General features: G+C 45.5%; 1 protein-coding gene across 1 annotated transcript in view; it reads left to right on the forward strand.

The window, feature by feature from the left end:
- The first annotated feature begins 2,532 nt into the window (after positions 1-2,532).
- Positions 2,533-21,660, forward strand: part of LOC126419566 (5-phosphohydroxy-L-lysine phospho-lyase-like) — a 133,458-nt gene continuing 114,330 nt past the window's right edge. The window contains exon 1 of the mRNA XM_050086757.1: positions 2,533-2,687. Within this exon, the coding sequence (XP_049942714.1) occupies positions 2,596-2,687 (92 nt within the window). The 5' untranslated portion in view covers positions 2,533-2,595. The remainder of the gene's footprint in view (positions 2,688-21,660) is intronic.

The raw sequence follows: 21,660 nt of genomic DNA on the forward strand, positions 1-21,660 counted from the left end.
GAGTGATTTCAGGTGTGTCGCAGGGGAGTGTCATAGGACCGTTGCTATTCACAGTATACATAAATGACCTTGTGGATGACATCGGAAGTTCACTGAGGCTTTTTGCAGATGATGCTGTGGTGTATTGAGAGGTTGTAACAATGGAAAATTGTACTGACACGCAGGAGGATCTGCGCATGGTGCAGGGAATGGCAATTGAATCTCAATGTAGACAAGTGTAATGTGCTGAGAATACATAGATAGTTCCCCTATCATTTAACTACAAAATAGCAGGTCAGCAACTGGAAGCAGTTAATTCCATAAATTATCTGGGAGTAGGCATTAGGAGTGATTTAAAATGGAATGATCATATAAAGTTGATCGTCTATAAAGCAGATGCCAGACTTAGATTCATTGGAAGAATCCTAAGGAAATGCAATCCGAAAACAAAGGAAGTAGGCTACAGTACGCTTGTTCGCCCACTGCTTGAATACTGCTCAACAGTGTGGGACCCGTACCAGATAGGGTTGACAGAAGAGATAGAGAAGATCCAACGGAGAGCAGCGCGCTTCGTTACAGGATCATTTAGTAATCGCGAAAGCGTTACGGAGATAATAGACAAACTCCAGTGGAAGACTCTCCAGGAGAGACGCTCGGTACGGGGTTTTGTTGAAGTTTCGAGAACATACCTTTACCGAGGAGTCAAGCAGTATATTGCTCCCTCCTACGTATATCTCGCGAAGAGACCATGAGGATAAAATCGGAGAGATTAGAGCCCACGCAGAAGTGTACCGACAATCCTTCTTTCCACGAACAATACAAGACAGGAATAGAAGGGAGAACCGATAGAGGTACTCCGCCACACACCGTCAGGTGGCTTGCGGAGTATGGATGTAGCTGTAGATACATGCATCCACCCTCCGTCGCATGGAATCCCTGATGCGCTGATGCAGCCCTGGAGAATGGCGTATTGTATCACAGCCGTCCACCATACAAGCACGAAGAGTCTCTACATTTGGTACCGGGGTTGCGTAGACAAGAGCTTTCAAATGCCCCCATAAATGAAAGTCAAGAGGGTTGAGGTCAGGAGAGCGTGGAGGCCATGGAATTGGTCCGCCCCTACCAATCCATCGGTCACCGAATCTGTTGTTGAGAAGCGTACGAGCACTTCGACTGAAATGTGCAGGAGCTCCATCGTGCATGAACCACATGTTGTGTCGTACTTGTAAAGGCACATGTTCTAGCAGCACAGGTAGAGTATCCCGTATGAAATCATGATAACGTGCTCCATTGAGCGTAGGTGTACGAACATGGAGCCCAATCGAGACATCACCAACAATGCCTGCCCAAACGTTCACAGAAAATCTGTGTTGATGACGTGATTGCACAATTGTGTGCGGATTCTCGTCAGCCCACACATGTTGATTGTGAAAATTTACAATTTGATCACGTTGGAATGAAGCCTCATCCATAAAGAGAACATTTGCACTGAAATGAGGATTGACACATTGTTGGATGAACCATTCGCAGAAGTGTACCCGTGGAGGCCAATCAGCTGCTGATAGTGCCTGCACACGCTGTACATGGTACGGAAACAACTGGTTCTCCCGTAGCACTCTCCATATAGTGACGTGGTCAACGTTACCTTCTACAGCAGCAACTTCTCTGACGCTGACATTAGGGTTATCGTCAACTGCACGAAGAATTGCCTCGTCCATTGCAGGTGACCTCGTTCTAGGTCTTCCCCAGTCGCGAGTCATAGGCTGGAATGTTCCGTGCTCCCTAAGACGCCGATCAATTGCTCCGAACGTCTTCCTGTCGGGACACCTTCGTTCTGGGAATCTGTCTCGATACAAACGTACCGCGCCACGGCTATTGCCCCGTGCTAACCCATACATCAAATGGGCATCTGCCAACTCCGCATTTGTAAACGTTGCACTGACTGCAAAACCACGTTCGTGATGAACACGAACCTGTTGATGCTACGTACTGATGTGCTACTGTAGAGCAAGGAGTCGCATGTCAACACAAGCACCGAAGTCAACATTACCTTCCTTCAATTGGGCCAACTGGCGGTGAATCGAGGAAGTACAGTACATACTGACGAAACTAAAATGAGCTCTAACATGGAAATTAAGCGTTTGCGGACACATGTCCACGTAACATCTTTTCTTTATTTGTGTGTGAGGAATGTTTCCTGAAAGTTTGGCCTTACCTTTTTGTAACACCCTGTATACTAGATCCAAGATAGCAGAAGGGTTAAAGCACCGTAATAGGTGCATTGGCAGTCGGTATGTCTTCGCTATAGTAACGAACCTGTCCCAGCTGACTTGCTCACGCTACTGGCTGCAGGACACGGTGCGAGCCTGTGACGTAGGGCCTCAGGGCTCTGCTGGATCCAGAGGTGCACCTGGCCGGCGGCCACGGCTCTGACCTTCTCGCGGACACGGCCGTTGGCCCAGTCCAGCCGCGCCAGATGGTGGAGGGGGCCGCTGGCCGCGGTGGTGGGGGTAGGCGGAGATGCGCGCGCAACCGCACTAGAGCAGCAGCGGCGAGCGCGAGCGGCGCAGAAGGCCGGCAGACTCCGAGCAGCGCGCATCAACACGTGGGGCGACAATGACCGACAGCAATCAGCGTGCGGGCCAGATGGACCCGCTCGAGCAGATACCCAAGGAGGAGACCATCCGGCTGCGCAAGCGGCACGTGGGGTGAGCACCAGCAGGCTGCCCGTACTATACCGTACTTTATAATGTCTAATCTCGGCACACGAGCAATCTAACATTCACACAAAGATGTTGCACTTGCGGCAGATATAATCGGGCAAGATAATTTGCCGTCACTATTCTCTGTAGACAGTGCTGCGCGGCTTCAAACTGTCGTGGAACAACCGGAAGCTACTGTAATGAACAATTATTTAGGTGACTTGAAGATGGTGGCTTTTGGTCGTTCCTCGACATTGTTTTTTAAATTTATGTGTAATCACCACATGGATACCTAATAATGGCAGGCTAGTACTAAAACGCATCCCCCATACTACAAATATTACGGTTGTGTTAAAATGCGATTGAAGCAAAAATGTGTGTTGTGCATAAAGTTCGTAAGAAGTCGCAGTCTTTATCCGTTTCCATACACATACACAAATGTGAGCGTATTATGTAGCTTAACCTTTGTGCTAACGTGCTTGGAGTGCAACACAATAATAACATGAGTTCGTCCACCTTGGTAAAAATGTTTTACACACAAATATCTTTCGCCGAAATTTTGACATCAGCGGCGTCTTCTTTAGGTTGCAGTTTTTGATAGTACTACATCACCTCCAGCCGCTATGAGCTTATCGAATCTTTCAGATGCATTTGTCAGTTTTCGGCAAAATAGCAACAGCTGCGATTGCTAGCTAGATCCCATTTTCACGGATTTCATCTTCAGTTAAGTGAGTTTGTTGTTTATTGTGTTACCATCTGGTGCGAAGTCACATTTTCAAGCTAAAAATTCAAATTTTATTACATGACATCTTTCGACTATAATTTGGTTGTATTTATTAGGCAAAAGTCTGTAAATCTAGCATGATCAGGTGTTTAATCTGGTTCGCACAGCAAAATAAATAAATTTCTTATTCTGGCGTAGCCGCAAACATTCTAGAAACCGAAGACTAAACTACTTTGAGGCACTGTCAATACCGGCTTTTCCAAATAGCTTCGTAGCCTATTAGAATCATCAGGTACTTTCGTAGTAGGGGAGGCCCTCAGTTGGTTGGAATTTATTAATAAATGTATTGTTGTTTCGGCGATGAGGACACGAACTTCCAGGCGTGTAGATAAGGCCAGAATTGGCAAAATAAAAGTTTCAAGACCGAACATGATGTAGGATAAATGTGACAGTACTTCTGGAGAACTTACTAAGAGGTTCTTGTGCGATGTAATAGATTTATTTGGTACTTAACACAGACAAACATGATCAGCAGATACGCATACATTATGAGAGGTGGAAAGAGGAAACTGGATAAAAGCACTGCAGGTGGTCTCTCGTGTATAGCAACATGGTCAGTGTCGATGTAACGCTGTGTAATGTAGCACTCTGTGTGCACAAGATAAAATGCACAATCGATCGGCTCTAGAGAATGTGCTTAATACCCGGCTACAGAATTAGCAGAGACAATTTATTGTACAGGTGAACGAATGGGAACTGCAGAGAAATTGACAATTTGCATCGAGCCAAGGACTCATGTAAGGGATATCCGACACACAACATGTTTCCAAGCTGTTCCGACAGTTAATGGGATCACGGCAATTGGTAACACATTATAGTGCGCGACGTGGGCAGCGACGTGCACTCGTTCCCGTCTAGGAAGAACGTTGTGCGAATGAGAGACTTACCATCAGCACTCACTCGATCACTTACACGTGAAGCGGAAGTCGTGCACACTACTGAGTGGAAATCAACACGAGAACATCAGGTATCCACTAGCGCCCACAGAAAGTGTGACCTCAGTCTGCTGCTGACTTTGGTCCTCATGTCGTGGTGAGCCAATGGTTACTGCATCGCTGTGTGTGGGATCTGATTCGTCACTGACCAGCGCCCATACTCTTCTCCGGGCGAAGTCTCTTCCACCAGAGACGGGACGCTTGCCCGTTGCAACAGCGATGTATGGGCTGTCGAAAAGAAAGAAAGGAGGACTGGGGCTTAACGTCATGTCGGTGACGAGGTCATTAGAGCATGAGTACAAGTTCAGGGTGGGAGGAAATGGGAAGTGCCTTAAGAGACTGATGAGAATCACGTGAAACATAAATCTGGATAGCGACTGGAACCGCTGTCCTAATTAAGGATCTAGTTACTTACCACTGGCTTAGTCACCTCCATTGCTATGCCTGTCAGCGAATTCCCATATTATACAGTACTGGCCATTAAAATTGCTACACCAAGAAGAAATGCAGATGATAAACGGGTATGCATTGGACAAATATATTATACTGGAACTGACATGTTATTACATTTTCAGGCAATTCGGGTGCATACATCCTGAGAAATCAGTACCCAAAACAACCACCTGTGGCCGTAATAACGACCTTGATACGCCTGGGCATTGAGTCAAACAGAGCCTGGATGGCCTGTACAGGTACAGCTGCCCATGCAGCTTCAACACGATATCGCAGTTCATCAAAAGTATGTGACTGGCGTATTGTGACGAGCCAGTTGCTCGGCCACCATTGACCAGACGTTTTCAATTGGTGAGAGATCTGGAGAATGTGCTGGCCAGGGCAGCACTCGGACATTTTCTGTATCCAGAAAGGCCCGTATAGGACCTGCAACATGTGGTCGTGCATTATCCTGGTGAAATGTAGGGTTTCGCAGGGATCGAATGAAGGGTAGAGCCACGGGTCGTAACACATCTGAAATGTAACGTCTACTGTTCAAAGTGCCGTCAATGCGAACAAGAGGTGACTGAGACGTGTAACCAATGGCACACCATACCATCACGCCGGGTGATACGCGAATATGGCGATGACGAATACACGCTTCCAATGTGAGTTCACCGCGATGTCTCCAAACACGGATGCGACCATCAAGATGCTGTAAACAGAACCTGGATTCATCCGAAAAAATGACGTTTTGCCATTCGTGGTTGAGTACACCATCGCAGGGGCTCCTGTCTGTGATGCAGCGTCAAGGGTAACCGCAGCCGTGGTCTCCGAGCTCATAGTCCATGCTGCTGCAAACGTCGTCGAAATGTTCTTACAGATGGTTGTTGTCTTGCAAACGTCCCCATCTGTTGACTCAGGGATCGAGACGTGGCTGCACGATCCGTTACAGCCATGCGGATAAGATGCCTGTCATCTCGGCTACTAGTGATACGAGGCCGTTGGGATCCAGCACGGCGTTCCGTATTACGCTCCTGAACCCACCGATTCCATATTCTGCTAACAGTCGTTGCATCTCGACCAACTCGAGCAGCAATGTCGCGATACGACAAACCGCAATCGCGATAGGTTACAATCCGACCTTTATCAAACTCGGAAACGCGATGGTATGCATTTCTCCTCCTTTGCAAAAACAGACATAATGTCTTATGGGATAACAGCAATCAGTGATTTTATAACGTTACTTAAAATCCGTCTTGATTGCAAATTTTTTTTATTATTCGTATGACCGGTTTCGGTTCATTCAGAACCATCTTCAGATCTGATATTTCAGTTACAGGAGTAACCCGTCCAAATCCAGCAACTTTCACATGCTACGTCACGTCAGATCTGAAGATGGTTCTGAATGAACCGAAACCGGTCATACGAATAATAAAAAAAATTTGCAATCAAGACGGATTTTAAGTAACATTATACATTTCTCCTCCTTACACGAGGCATCACAACAACGTTTCACCAGGAAACGCCGGTCAACTGCTGTTTGTGTATGAGAAATCGGTTGGAAACTTTCCTCATGTCAGCACGTTGTAGGTGTCGCCACCGGCGCCAACTTGTGTGAATGCTCTGAAAAGCTAATCATTTGCATATCACAGCATCTTCTTCCTATCGGTTAAATTTCGCGTGTGTAGCACGTCACCTTCGTGGTGTAGCAATTTTAATGGCCAGTAGTGTAGTTATGACGAGCCACCAAAACACATTTGCAGTGGACTTGTGGGCGGGCATTGTCGCTGATTGGTTAACTGGTTCATACCTGCTTCTTCGTCGTTCTCTGCGTAACTGCACCAGCCGACAGCGTGTTTCTGGGAGACATTATCCCCAAGTTGATGGAAGATCTCACATTTGTTGCTGCAATAGTAATATTTAATATGCAAGCACGTTTAGCTTTAATTTTTTTGTTAAAGGCATTTTCAGTGGATTGATATACTGGCTTCACGAATCCGGAAGCTAAACATTAGTTATTAGTATTTCAGCAAGAAAAGGGCGTTTAGATTTGAAACGAGTATGTATACTCTAGCTGTGGAAACCGGCAACAGTAACAAGCTTGATATCCCATTCCATCTTAAAGCTTACGTTTGGTGACTTCAACCTGGTGGACCTCCGTTCACGTCGCACATCCTGTTCGTGAACACTTGCGTCAAATCTTCTCTGAAAGCTGGACAGAGAGGAGGTCCTGTTTCGCAAGCAGCTCATTCACTTGCTTTCCTTTCTTATGAGAAGTCGTGTGTGCGTGACACCTGTCGAAACTTTAGAGCATCTCCTGGCACGAACTTTGGCTGTCTACGACACTGCTGTTACTCCAACAAAGCCGGGTTCTCTGAACAGTCACGGCAGTACCTTGTGCGGCTATTCCAGGCATGCTCAGAAACTGCGGCACGAGACTGTGATAAACTGTTTGGGTTTAGCACCTTGTGCGATCTGTGATGATAATAAATATTCTCACAAAAATACACCTAAATGGGTTTTCAGCATCATCAGCAGACTAAGTTAAAACTAACATGATATCACTTTCGCTTTCAAGTGTTGATTCATTCGTTTCTGGACCAGGTTATCTGATCTCAGAGCGGTAAAATCTGCCTGTCTCATTTAGCTTGTACCATCATCAGGGGAAACTGTCAAGATAGTGCACTAGAATCTCTTCTCATCTTATTCGAAGAACAGTAGTGATGATTATCTCTACTTGCGAGACTCGAGGTGGATGACTGAATCGTTCAGCACGACGTCAGCAAGGTTATTTATTTATTTAGCATATTGCAAACACTACAGAAAAAATGTGAAAATTGTAAAATAACCGGACAAGTACGAATAGCACTCGCACTCCGAGCGTTCTGTGCAAACTTTATTATGTATACAGATAGTTCGTCGACAGGTTTTGATGAGTGGGTTTGCGAGTATCAAAAATGTGACATAAATGGCTGTATCTTTTGATTTTACTGGCTTAGAAGCTTAATTTTTGTTTTGCACCGCCAAGGGACCTTGGACATTAGTATTTGACACAAATTTCAACTTCGTACCTCTACCCGTTCCTGACAAAAACGGTCTTAAGACATGGACAGACAGACGGTCAACAACGCTAAAGAAAGGACACAAAAATATGAAAATACTAACACACTAGTAGCCTACAAAGCTGTAACAAGTGGAAGTTTGGAGGTGTCATTAATTTCGCAGTCGCGTCATAGCTCCAAGTGCATTGAGCTTAACTGTGCACAGCCTTAGGAGAAGCCTTCATCAACTCGTTCCAGTCTACTTTATATCTTATTGTGATTGAGGAATGGCGTGGTCCCCTGTTTGCTCCATAGCGCCACACTTTCAGGGCTGTGTGCTGGACACTTTGCATCTTGCGTGCCTGGCTCTGCGGCGGTTCAGGCGCCTCTACATTTTTGTTGGCAGCTGCGTGGTTGAATGCTGTCAGTCAGACGCGCAGGCCCTGTCCAGCAAACAGAGTACAATTAGGTCTCTAGTGTTCTTCCAAAAGGCAAGCAGCAGATTGGTGGGTACTGTTGTGATCGTACACACCTTGCATTGTAACAGTCCGGCAACGGACCGTGTCCTCCGTAGTTTTATCAAGACCTCGCAGTTTTCCGCCTTGTTACGTCTCTAAACACTCAACAACTTATCCGGCGATCGCACGTATTAGGGTCGACACGTGATACTCACTTTATCTCGCGATAAGATTTATGTTCCTCAGTTCAAACTTCGTTCAGTGACCGGGCATGTTTCGCAATTAACGAGTGGTTTATGAGGCAATTGATCGGCTTGTGACGCGTCCGGAGACATTAAACACTGATACGTTACGTGGTCTTGATAAGCGCCAATTGGCTCAAGGCGATTTGCGAAGGCCTCCGTGGGAACATTTCAAGGATTACTCTGACGCACTCTGCGCACAAAGTATCGTCGCTTATGGGTGCGCGACCCAAAGACTGCCACATGAGAATTCCCTCTCATCAGAAGCACACTGAGCCACGTAACAAAGCAGGAATGGTAACCAGTTGGTCCACGGTACGGTACTGAAGTTAACTGGTGACCAATTGAAACAGCGAAGTAACCAAGTCGTATGTGGTCGCGATGAGACTACTGCACTAACAGCGAAATCCACAAGTTCTTAACCATTCACATTCTAAAGAGAACTGCGCTCAGACAAACAAACAGTAACGTTAACAGGGTTTTCAGGACGTAGGTTGCTCGTCGCATTGTGAAGACCCCTGTAGCTGGCCTTCCGTTTTTAGCCGCTGGTGTGACAGAAGACGACTGAGAGGAAGTTTACTGCAACACGTGTAACTCATCGAAGCATTCGCATCTTTAGCAGCATCAAGCCCGATCGTTGATGAACCAGAAGTAAAAGCTGGACGCAAATTAAACTTTAGCAATTTACACTAGTGTTCTAAATCTGCGTCATGACCAACTACATCTCTTAAGGACTGTCTAACTATTACATGTACTGACAAAGGGACCGCGCCTACTTGTCATCACCGATTAGGTCCAAATTTATGCTACATGCAGACTTTGGTCATAAATAAACTTGACAGGAGAGACAGCTCCAGATGGACGTGCGTTTAGAAAAAATAGCATTTTGCCGCTGGTCGCACGAGGCATGAACCATTTATGTTCACGTAGTTCCCAAGCAGCGCAACGGAAAGAGCACAGAGGGTCGTGGGGTCGAGTCCCAAGCGGCATCTTATTTTAATTTTCAGTTTTTACTTTACTTCCACTGAAAATCAACCGGAATAATACTCGATATGTTGTATTTATAAAAATTTTCGTAAAAGGCATCAAAAGGGAATGCAAAGGACAATTTTTGTACCGAGGATACAAAAAACAGTAAATGAGTACCCGACAGAATACAGGAACGTCGTTATTACTTCAGCAAAATCTAGGAGATTTACAACACCTGCCTACAAAAAATTTTTGATAGATGTAGCCCATGCGCAGGAGAACAAATTTATTCTGTTAACTGACGCGTAGCGAGAAGAAACTAATCCACAATTTAAAAAATTGTTCAAATGGCTCTGAGCACTATCGGACTTAACATCTGATGTCATCAGTCCCCTAGAACGTAGAACTACTTAAATCTAACTAACCTAAGGACATCACACACATCCATGCCCGAAGCAAGATTGGAACTTGCGACCGTAGCGATCGCGCGGTTCCAGACTGAAGCGCGTAAAACCGCTCGGCTACAGCGGCCGGAAATCCACAATTAACCGACGAGATTCTTCAAGAAAAATAAGAGTTGCCATTGTGCCGTATTAAAGCGACCGCCTCTCTAAATGCACTCGCTTCGTCTATTTTTATCGACAGGTAACGAATTTGATCGAAAAGCTTCAAAACTGATCTTACGTCACAGAAATCACACCTCGAGAAGACAGCATCAAGATACATTCCACTGTCCATCACTAGCTAACCTCGCCAATATTTGGCGTGGTTTACTTCCAAACTATGCGTTGGGGGAGAACCTTTTATAAATGTAAACTAAGTCTGTCTTCCTATAGTATCTTTAAAATAACCATGTAATCTTAAAAATGCACGGTTTATAACTTGTGCATGAATCCGAGAAAAGTACTGCTTTCCCTGAATTTACGATGAATTTCTATCCAGCAAGGGTAAAACATCAACTGTAAAATAACAAAAGTATCTTATTTTATATACCAAGTGCTCATGTAGGTCTCAAAATCCCTTCATGGTACTTTACTTGCATCCCAAATTTTCCTTTTCATGGCTGTTACGAAAATATTAATGAATACAATGTACTGAGCATTATTTTCGTTTATTTGCAGTGTGACGTAAAAGCTGAAAATGAAAAAGAAGTTTCCACATAGGGGCTCGACCCACCGACCCTCGAATTACCGTTCTCTACAATTTCTTCAGCGTCAAATGCTACTTAGGAAATACCCTTAAATAAATAACTGATGCCTCGCCCACTCCGCGTCAAAAATACTAAAACGCTTGGCCATCTAGAGTTCTCATTTCGATCACTTTCATTTCCGGCCAAACCTCCCATATACACCTAATTTGGACGAAATCGGCGGTGACGGGTAGTCCCGGTCCCCTTGTGAGTTTCACTACAGGTTCCTCGCTACCTTCCTATCCTTTGTTATGAGGAACAATTCATAAATAATCCACACCAATTTTTTTACTTACACGTTTATTTTTTTTTCAATATCTCTTTACAGTCCTTCACTATACTCTCTCTGCTTCTCTATGACTGGATCCCAACTCCTCGGGACCTCTATTATTCCATCCAGGACACCACTTCTGTTCATCTCATGAATGGCTCGGTAACAGTGGTAGAACGATCTTCCAGAGAATGCTAACGACGTCCACGAATAGGTTTCTTCAACTTCGGGAACAAGTCGAAGTCTGTACGTTATTGCAGTGCCTGTGTTATTCCGAATTATGATGCAAAATTCCTCCATACTCGCATGAAATAACGTGTTTATCCACCGACATCGCGCAAGCGACTTTGAAGAAAAATTTCTCCACTGTACGGGAATATACATAATGGATGTACGAGCATAGGTTGATAGACACATGGCTGACGACTTTTGGAAGTTGAGTCGTGCACGGATAGCCAAATGGTAAGGCGACCGCTCGCGATAGGCGGGAAACCCGGGTTCGATTCCCGGTCCGACACAAATTTTCATTGTTGCCATCCCATTATACAGCTGGTGGTAGCCCATATTAGAAACTGCGAATACATTTAATGTAGGTCGAAGTCTGGTGGGCTCGTGTCCGGGCTGTAGGGAGGATAAGGCAACACTTCCCACCCGTATTAGCGCAGTTTTTGGGCTACATCATTGCTGATATGCGGGCTAACATCGTCGTGGAGAATGAGCGGCCCTGGCTCGAGCAACTGAGGTCGGGTTTTGTGCATTTTTCTGCACAGGTTTTGCATGAAGTTACGATAGTACATTGCTGTGAGACTTGTTCCACATGGAACTATCTGTCATAATGATTCCTTGGAGATCATTACTAAAAGTCACCATTTACTTGAGTTTCCATTGAACGCGTCGAAATTGTTTTGGAAGTCGAAAATATGAAGCTCTCCACTCATTGGAAGGTAAATGAATGTGCCGTATTTACGCATAAACAGGTGGAAAGACGAATTACTGTTCAATAACGCAAACGCGGCAGCGTGGGGCATTGTGTTGTGCGTACTGTAAGACCTTCGGTACACACACCATCAGATTGACTTGTCGCTCCAACGAAGTAGGCGAGTGTCAGCAATATGTCTCGTGGTCTTATCGCGGCGTGTTTATCTTCTGCCGTTAGGTCAGACGATAGAAATGCCACTTGCACGCTTAGAGTAGCAGATTGACGGTGACCAACTTTAAACAGAACCTCATTAGTTTTCACACACATTTATTAAAATAATAACAAATATAGACATTAAGTAACTTGATTCTGGATGCTGTTTGCAATTCACAATCTGAAGTTCCTTTGGTCTTGGTACGTTAATCTTATTCTCACATATCTCTGATACTTGACAAAGTGTCTATACATTTCTCTTCATGGCTATGTACAGGAATATGATAATCTTATTAGGCGCAGACTGAAACTTGACTACAGACTAATGTAGACTGGTACAGCAAATGCAGACTAATGCAGACTGACTAATAGGAGGTCTGTACACTCGTTATAAAACCTCGTGCGTTCAGGTATCACTGCGCGAGTGTGATCCGCGAGGAGAAAAGGTTCTACGTTAGCAGCAACCTCATTGGCTGCGTTACATATTAATACGCGGATCGGCGGAAGCAGAATTTGGTCCGTCTTTATGGCAGCGCCATCTCGTAGAGCGGAGACGGACGAGCGCTGCGCCTGCGCTGTTGTGCTTAGCGGGGCGCGCTCTAGTGGGAAAGTTGTGTACGCGCTCACTACGCGGAACTATGTACACAACAGGCATATGAGGACATCCCTATTATTCCGAGCGGCGAATGAAAGGAGAAATATAATCTGTTCGATTACTATAGTCAAAATTGTAAAACATGTGTAAGTAGGCATCAGCAGCGACCCAAACTGCATCTACCACATAAAATTAGTTTTAGGGAAAGCAGATGCCACGTTGAGACTCACTGGAACAAGTCAAAAAAAATTTAATTTATCCGTAAAAAAGATGGTTTACAAAACACCTGTTCGACCTATTCTTGAACACTTCTCGTCATACTGAGCCTTCATCTTCTTCTTTTAGTGTTCAACCCTGAGGTTGGTTTGCAGCAGAGCGCCATTTCTCTCTTCTTCGTTTCTACATATGCGTTCACCTAACACCATTCATGATCTGTTGCATATATAATACCCTTGGTCGCCCCGGCCGATTCCTTTCTTCAATGGCTCCTACTGCCGTTGCTCCAATAACGTTGTTGTGTCTTAGGATGTACCCTACAAGTTTGTCTCTTCTTGTTTGGATGTGCCTCCACGGAGCTCTGGGTTCATGTACTCTTCATTTCTTACTTTGTCTCTCCAGCTGATCTTCATCATCCTTCTATAGCACCACATCTCCAGGGCCTCTAGCTGCCTTCTCTCTTCTCTTCCCATTGTCCAAGTTTCACATCCGTATAGGGCCACACTCCAAACGAAAGCTTTCATGATACTTTTCCTTATTTTCAGACTGATGTTCATGCTGGTGAGTAAGTTCCTCCTCAGATTAAATGCTTTGGCCTGTTGTATTCTGCTCACAATTTGTTTTCGGTTTCTGCCATATTTTGTGATATTGCTTCTCAGGTAGGTAATATCCTCTGTTACTTCCAGCTCCTCTCTTCAAATTCTCGTTCTCAGAGGTTCATATTCTGCTCCTGTACTGCAAACCATCACTTTAGTCTTTTTCTCGTTTATTGACATTCCATACCGATTGCATAGAATCCTTTCCATTGCTCTGAGAACTTACTCTAGATCTCTTTTTGCCTCCGTGACTATAGCAGTATCATCTGCATAACGTAGCATGTCTATCTTCTGCCCACTAATTTTGATCCTCACCTCAGTAGTTTCTCGAACTTGGTCTATAGCTTCCTGGATGTAAGCGTCGGATTTAATAGGAGAGAGGGCACATTCTTGTCTTACCCCTTTTCTAATATTTGCTTCTTGTTCCTGGTGACAGTTCCTAATCACTGCCACCTCATTCTTATAGAAGCTGAGTGTCACGCGGATATCTTTGTACTTTATTCCACTTTTCCTCAGCACTCTGAACATCTGTTGCTAGATAACGTTATCAAAAGCCTTTTCCAGGTCTGAAAATGCGGTATAAGTTGGTTTATTTTTCTGTAATTGCTTTTCGATAAGGAGTCTCAGTGCCAGAATCGCCTGTCTAGTTCCCAGGCCCCTTCTGAAACCAAACTGATCTTCACTCAGCGTATCCTCCACCTTCTCTTCATTTCTCTTAAGAATTATTTTTATGAGAATTTTTGATGCATGTGATATTCTGCTTAAAGATCAGTACTGTTCACATTTTGTAGCTGCTACCTTCTTTGGCACAGGAACAATGACGCATTTCTGGAAGTCTGTCGGTATCTCTCCTGTGTTATAGATGGACCTAACAAGTGTGTCGCTATGAGACTATGTAGGTTTAATGGAGAAGACAGACAAGATCCAGCGAAGAGCAGCGCATTCCGTCACGGGTGCTTCTGGTAACCGCGGTAGGTTTATTGAGTAATTCACCGTAATGCAGTTGCATACACTACAAGAGATGCGTTGTGCATCACAGAGAGATTTATTATTGATCTTTCGATAGCGGCCCAAGACGAGTCAGGTGAAATGTTACTTCCTCCCACATACGCTTCGCGAAAAGACCATGGCGGGAAAATCAGAGGAATCAAAGCTCGAACGGAGGCTTTCCGGCAGCTGTTCTTCCCATGCAGCGCTCGCGAATGGAGAGGAAAGGGAAGCTAACTTTATAGAGGTGGCGAACACCACCTCTGCCACGAAACAGGAAGCTAACTTTATAGAGGTAACATACAACCCCGTTGTCACACACAGTAAGTGTGCATGCGTCTTTCCTTGTAACTTGGACGCTTCGTAGAGCCGTTTGACGACTATACCAGACACTGCTTCCTATCCTCCATTATTTATGTCCTTAATCTGCCCTCTATAGTGCCTCAAATTTTGTCGCTATATTTTTGTTCCACGCAAACTACAACACAGGTTTCAAAGCAAGGTTTGGGGGAGCCACGTGCCGCAAAAGGCGACAGAAAACGTGTTACTCTTCGATAAAATGGAAACCGTCTGCGATAAAGTGACGGCAACAGTTATACAGGCAAAGTTGCACAGCTCACGTCAGCATACAAGACGGCGAGACGATATCCATTTATGTATTGAACAGGGATTCGCACCATGAAATTGCCTACAGTGGTATATATGACATGTTAGGAAACTGCAGGAAACAAGCAATTACAGCTGTCACCTGTGTAGTAAGCGCTAATGTTGTCCGTTGAACAGTAAAACGCGTTTTTCGGGTGGAATACGAGCAGGTAGTTGCCTTGGAGTTAGGCAGCCCACATTGCTGTCACGCTGGCCGAGTGGGCTGACATCCTTCCCCTAAAGCAACCGACTTGGGAGACTGGGAAACTAATACTGCCAGAAACCCATTTCACACCTTTTCCTGTTTACCATCGCCTCCAGTTTTATGGCTACGCTGCCCGCATGACGGCACTGGGATTGATTTTTGATTTCTGGAGCATACCGAGTGTATCTCCAAGAGGACGACAAGGACCTCACATACACTGGCGTAGAAAACTTAAGAACTGAAGTCACTGCCAAGTAACATAGCTCGATGAAACTTGGACCGTACGTAGAAAGAAGTGCTACAGTATACTAAGAAGGTAACTGATATAAATACGCAACGAGACAAGACACTTTAATTCAAAGACATTAATTACACTCAAGTGACACCGATTTATGATGATCCCTTGGGCGTTATAAAAGTCGGGACGTGGTTGTTAATAGGGTGTGTGATCACCAAGCACGGCTATGCACGCCCTGCAAACGTGCTTCTAACTGGCGCAAGTTTGGTAAGGCCGGTATTACACTATCAAATTTCTTTGTCAAATATCTTTGTCCAGTATCTTTGTCAAAGATATTTGATGGTGTAATAGGGAACTTTGTCAAACGGCGTCCAATATTTGATCAAATCTAGGGCCTCGCTGTAGATTTGATCAAAGAAGTCGCCTGTCTTCTGTTCACTGCAGTGTGACATGTTACCACATGGAGCGCTAGCATCGCTGCAGCGTTCTGTCGTCTGTAGTATGTTAATAATCATTGCCGGTAAATACAATTGGTGTGTGCCGACAACTACAAAATTAATAGAGATGTATGAAGCTGGTGAGGCGCTTTACAACGTGAGGCACGCTGAGTACAAAAATAGATTACGAAGTGTGGAGACCTGACCTAACCTAACCCTCTCCTGTAGCAAGGAATCGGAGTGTTACAGTGAGCCTGTCTTCTGAAGATGTAGCAGTTCTTAAGTGAATATTGTGCTTTGTGATATGAGGATACACTTCACTGAGCACATACTGAAATGTACGCTCATCCATTCTTAAGTAATTGATGTACGACTTGACGTCCTCCACTATAAGCTGATGTACAAGTTTTGTTGAATGCTTTTATCGTGTCGTCGTAAAACCCACGGCTTCACCCAGGTATGTTTCCTTTTTTTCCTCCGCTTCTGTTCCGCATGTGCGCACAGCGCAATTGTGGTACATGCAACTGCTGCGGTTTATAACAAGTTGTTGTTGTCAGCCATCTTGAACTTTGACGAAAAATATGATGACAGTGTAATACCCCTTCTAGAGCTACGTCAAAGATCTTTGTCAAATATATTTGACGGAATATTTGATCACATCTTTGATCAAATCTTTGACGGAGAAATTTGATAGTGTAATACCGGCCTAAGGGGTTCCATTCGTCCACCACTGCGGTTGGCAACTGCTGCATAGTTGTCAGTGCATTTGGACGTTCCGCAATACGTTCCCCCCCCCCCCCCCCCTCCCCCAACGGATTCTACGCGTGCTTGATTGGATTTAAGTTGGGGAAACGGGCAGTTCAGTCCATTCGCCGAATACCCCTCGTTCCATGAGCTCCTCACGCTGTTCATATATATCTACGTCTACATCAATACTCTGCAAATCACATTTAAGTGCCCAGCAGAGGGTTCATCGAACCACATACACAATTTCGTTCGATGCGGTTGCGCATTGTTATCCACAAAAATGAAGTCAGAGTCAAATGCACTCCTTAAAAAACCCATTTGGGCAAGGAGTACAACGTCACAACAACGTTGTTCAAAGAGTGAGAAGTCACTTCCTCCACGGATCATTGTCTCCTCACATCATACCATCTGGACCACCAAAACGATCATCTAAATCTGCACCTACATGTTGGAGAATGCTGGACATACCCTAGCATGTTGAGAGCTGGAAACACGCAGCACACCTAGAAACATTGTCGAATATGGTCGTTTTGGTGGTCCAGGTGTTAATGATGTGTGGCGGCACAATGGCCTATAGGTGTGGTGACCATCAAACCACTGAACACGGAACACTCACTGGTCAACGTCATTGTGAGGCTGTACTTTCTCACGTGCAGCTTTTCAGGGGTGCATCCGTCCCTGATTTTGTTTTTAAAGATGACAATGCGGGACCTTATCGAATAGCACAGGTGAAGGAGCTCTTGGAACGAGAGGATATTCGGCGAGTGGGTTGGCCTGCCCATCCCCCCATCAAGCGCGTGTGGAATGCGTTGAGGAAACGTCTTGCGGAACGTCCGCACTCACCAACGACCATCCCCAGTCGTCAACAACGCTAGTGGACGAATGGAACGCTCTACCACACGAAATCACTACCAGCCGCGTGACCAGCTTGGGAGCAGATTGCAGAACATGAATTGCGCCGGCCGCGGTGGCCGAGCGGCTCTAGGCGCTTCAGTCCGGAACCGCGCGATTGCTACGGTCGCAGGTTCGAATCCTGCCTCGGGCATGGATGTGTGTGATGTCCTTAGGTTAGTTAGGTTTAAGCAGTTCTAAGTTCTAGGGGACTAATGACCTCAGATGTTAAGTGCCATAGTGCTATAGCCATTTGAACCAATTTTTGAACATGAATTGCTTCCTCTGGTGATCACACACCCTATTAAGAACCATATCCCACCTTTTGTGATGGATGTCCAGCGGACCATCATGAATCGCGGTGTAATTAATGGCTTCGAATAAAAGTGCCATTTCTGTTCGTCTCAGTGTCTATCTCTTTGTTACCTTCTGTCCTATAATGTAGCAGTTCTTTCTATGTATACTCCAAGTTTCATCCAGCTATGTTATGCTGCAGTGGCACATCATGCAAAAGTTGCAGTTTACAGCTCGCTGTCGACCAAGGGCGTTCCGATACACTCAACGAAATCTTGATTTAAGTGGTATAAAAAATACGAGACAAAGGGGTTTGTCATAATTTTCTTGTGTTGCATACAAATGGCAGTACAAGTGGAATGAGCTGCAGCGATTGATTGCTGTGTAGCAATATAGGGTGAACAGCTGCATCCGGCTCCTTTCTTTTCGTATAGCTGTTGCGTAAGAGAGAAATTATCAATGCAGTTGGTAACAGCCTAAGGTCTTTAGGGTACTTTGTCACTGTCACTGACGTACTTATTTGTGGCTTGTTGTTAAAAGCATTTCTGCTGTACGTTATCGCCACGCCCTTCTGTGAGTGTGCGAATTATGTCCCGATAAACAATGGATTACATGCATTGGTAAGCACTTAAGAAGCGATAAGGGACCAGCTTAGGTTACGTAAAGACTGCACACGGAGACACAGGTATCAGCTCTTCACAGTCCTTTGTCCGCCGGGTCGTTAGCGCTGCAAGTGGAGGTGCCGCGGCGTTGCGCAGCGTACAGGTTTGCGGCTCAAAGCGTGGCTTGTATCAGCCTGGCTGTTCACTTTTATCTAACAGAGCCAGAAAAACCTCGCTTCGCTATCAGCGCAGTTCAAATTGTGCATTGTTCCCCTAATTGCAACCAGCAAAACAGCACCTGCCTCTGGCTGAGGTGGCGCTTGGACTGTTTACGTAGCCTCAAGGCAAGAAGCGCAACTTTTAAAACTCCTGTTAGAAGAAACCGAGACTGAAGTGCCCGTCAGAGAAGATAGAGCTTACGTGCACTTCGTGATGAAAAAAATAAAATAAAATAAGTGAAGCACCCAGAAGACGGTCGGACGTCAGTGTAACTTCGTATACGTACAAACCATCGGCGGGTGTGTCAGTGGTTCGAGTTGCAGTTCTCTGTGACACGTAGAACGGCCGCCAGAGGCATTAGTGCTGTTATCACGCCTCGTAGGGTACACAGGTCGACCGGAAACGGCCTGAAAAGCTTGTAAGGGTGTTGGCGGGAGGTTGTGCTGAGAAACAATTGATAACAAATTCGATACGTTGTGATATTTCCAGGTTATTTAGCACTGAACTTAGCCAATCAAGTCGACGCTCGCGTAAATTCAAGCACTTGTACGCGTTAAAATGCCGTAATGCATTTTTTTTTTTTTTTTGAGTCCGTGATTTTTCCACTTGTTGAAATCGTAATTAATAGTTAAAATGTGCCTCTTTCGGAAGTGATAAATGTAAGCTAGATGATGAAAAGCAGCGTTCACAAAATTCTGCAACGGTAACAGTTTCGCAATTTTGGACGGCTATAGAGGCAACGTAGCTCAGAATTCCGGCAGGCGATTTCTAACGTCTTGTTGAGTCCGCGCAACGTCGAGCTGCTACAAGTACGTCGGGCGAAAGGAGGCATCCCATGGCTTTTGTCACCACCCCCTCGCCGGCCACTGTGACCGAGCGGTTCTAGGCGCTTCAGTCTGGAACCGCGCGACCGCTACGGTCTCAGGTTCGAATCCCGCCCCGGGCATGCATGTGTGTGATGTCGTTAGGTTAGTCAGGTTTAAGTAGTTCTAAGTTCTAGGGGACTGATGGCCTCAGAAGTTGAGTCCCATGGTGCTCAGAGCCATTTGAACCACCCCCTCCCGCCCCATGCTCCTTCCAGCGCAACCTTATCTCTTCCTCAATGCCGTGGCAGATGTTGCACCAACCTACCCCATCTTCTACAGACTCCTTTCCTTGTACTCGCACATTATTTTTAGTACTTCTTTGTTTCATACTTTACCTAAATACTTAATTTTTAAAATTCTTCGACAGCACCACATTTCAGATGAAATTAGAATGAAATCCAGACCATTAGCTGCTTACAGGCGTTGATAAATATCAACGGGGACAGTTGAAAATGTGTGCCCCGACACATGTTAAGTCCCATAGTGCTCAGAGCCATTTGAAACATTTTTTTGAGTCATCGAGGGCACAGAGGGTAGTAAGACTGCAGTTATCTCTGGCACGCTCCCCCATGACATCTACATCTCCAACTTACTGTCCACACACTACACTTGTAGTGCCCCTGTCCACTACACACGATTACCGTAAGATTGGCTCGTTCAAATGGCTCTGAGCAGTATGGGACTTAACATCTGTGGTCATCAGTCCCCTAGAACTTAGAACTACTTAAACCTAACTAACCTAAGGACATCACACACACCCATACCCGAGGCAGGATTCGAACCTACGAGCGTAGCGGTCGCGCGGTTCCAGACTGTAGCACCTAGAACAGCTCGGCCACCCCGGCCGGCGTTTATGATTGTGCTTCTTTAGCTTTAATTCTGCCGCTATTGTTGATGTTAAGCATGTCCTGTGCTATTGTTGGCCACCTTTGCCTTTCATCTGTTCATCCGTAATTCATAGTTGTGTCAAGCGTGGTGGCCATTCCTTTCATCAGGTCAGAGTCTTGTTTACATCTAGCAGATCGACGTCACCAGCATCGACATCTATTGCGCTTGCTCTTTTATCCGTCTGCTGATCTTTCAGGGAGCTAAGAATACACCGGGTGTTCGCCTTGGCTTGCGGAATCGTCCGAGACCCGCACCTGACCCTGAACTAAATAACTGTACCGTATATAGACGGAGAGATCCACAGTTGTTCGATTACACTATCGGTGGTAAATCAATGGAAACGACAAAAACCGTAAAATACGTAGCAGCATGAGCACTTAAGACTAGTTGTAGAAAAAGCAGGTGTCGGACTGAGATTCATTACGGCAATCTTAGAGAAATGTAAGGGACTCATAAAAGAAGCAGCGTACAGAACTGTCGTTCAAATGATTATTGAATATTGCTCATGCGCTGGACAAATGGTTCAGATGGCTCTGAGCACTATGGGACTTAGCATCTGAGGTCTTCATTCCCCTAGAACTTAGAACTACGTAAACCTAACTACCCTAAGGACCTGCGATCGTAGCTGTCGCGCGGTTCCAGACTGTAGCGCCTAGAACCTCTCGGTCACATCGGCCGGCTACGCTGGACAACCAGAGCAGGTTGGATTAACAGAAAAGACAGAGAAGAGCCAACAAAGAACGACGCGTTTAATTAAAGGATCGTTAAGTAAGAGCGAGAGATTTACAGGGATGCTCAACAAACTATGGTAGCAGGCGCTACAAGGGAGGGATTGCGCTTCACGGAGAGGTTTACTTACTACCAAAAGTCAGAGAGCGTGCAGTCCTAGAAAAGTAAGACGGTTATTTACTCCTCCCACACGTGTTTCGCGAAATGAGCTCGGGGAAACCAGAGGAAGCAGAAGTCATACGGCGGCTTACCAACAACCATCCTTCCCACGCATTGGCCGGCCGGTGTGGTCGAGCGGTTCTAGGCGCTTCAGTCTGGAACCGCGCGATCGCTACGGTCGCAGGTTCGAATCCTGCCTCGGGCATGGA

Source organism: Schistocerca serialis, chromosome 1, assembly GCF_023864345.2.
Source record: "Schistocerca serialis cubense isolate TAMUIC-IGC-003099 chromosome 1, iqSchSeri2.2, whole genome shotgun sequence".
Taxonomy (NCBI): domain Eukaryota; kingdom Metazoa; phylum Arthropoda; class Insecta; order Orthoptera; family Acrididae; genus Schistocerca; species Schistocerca serialis.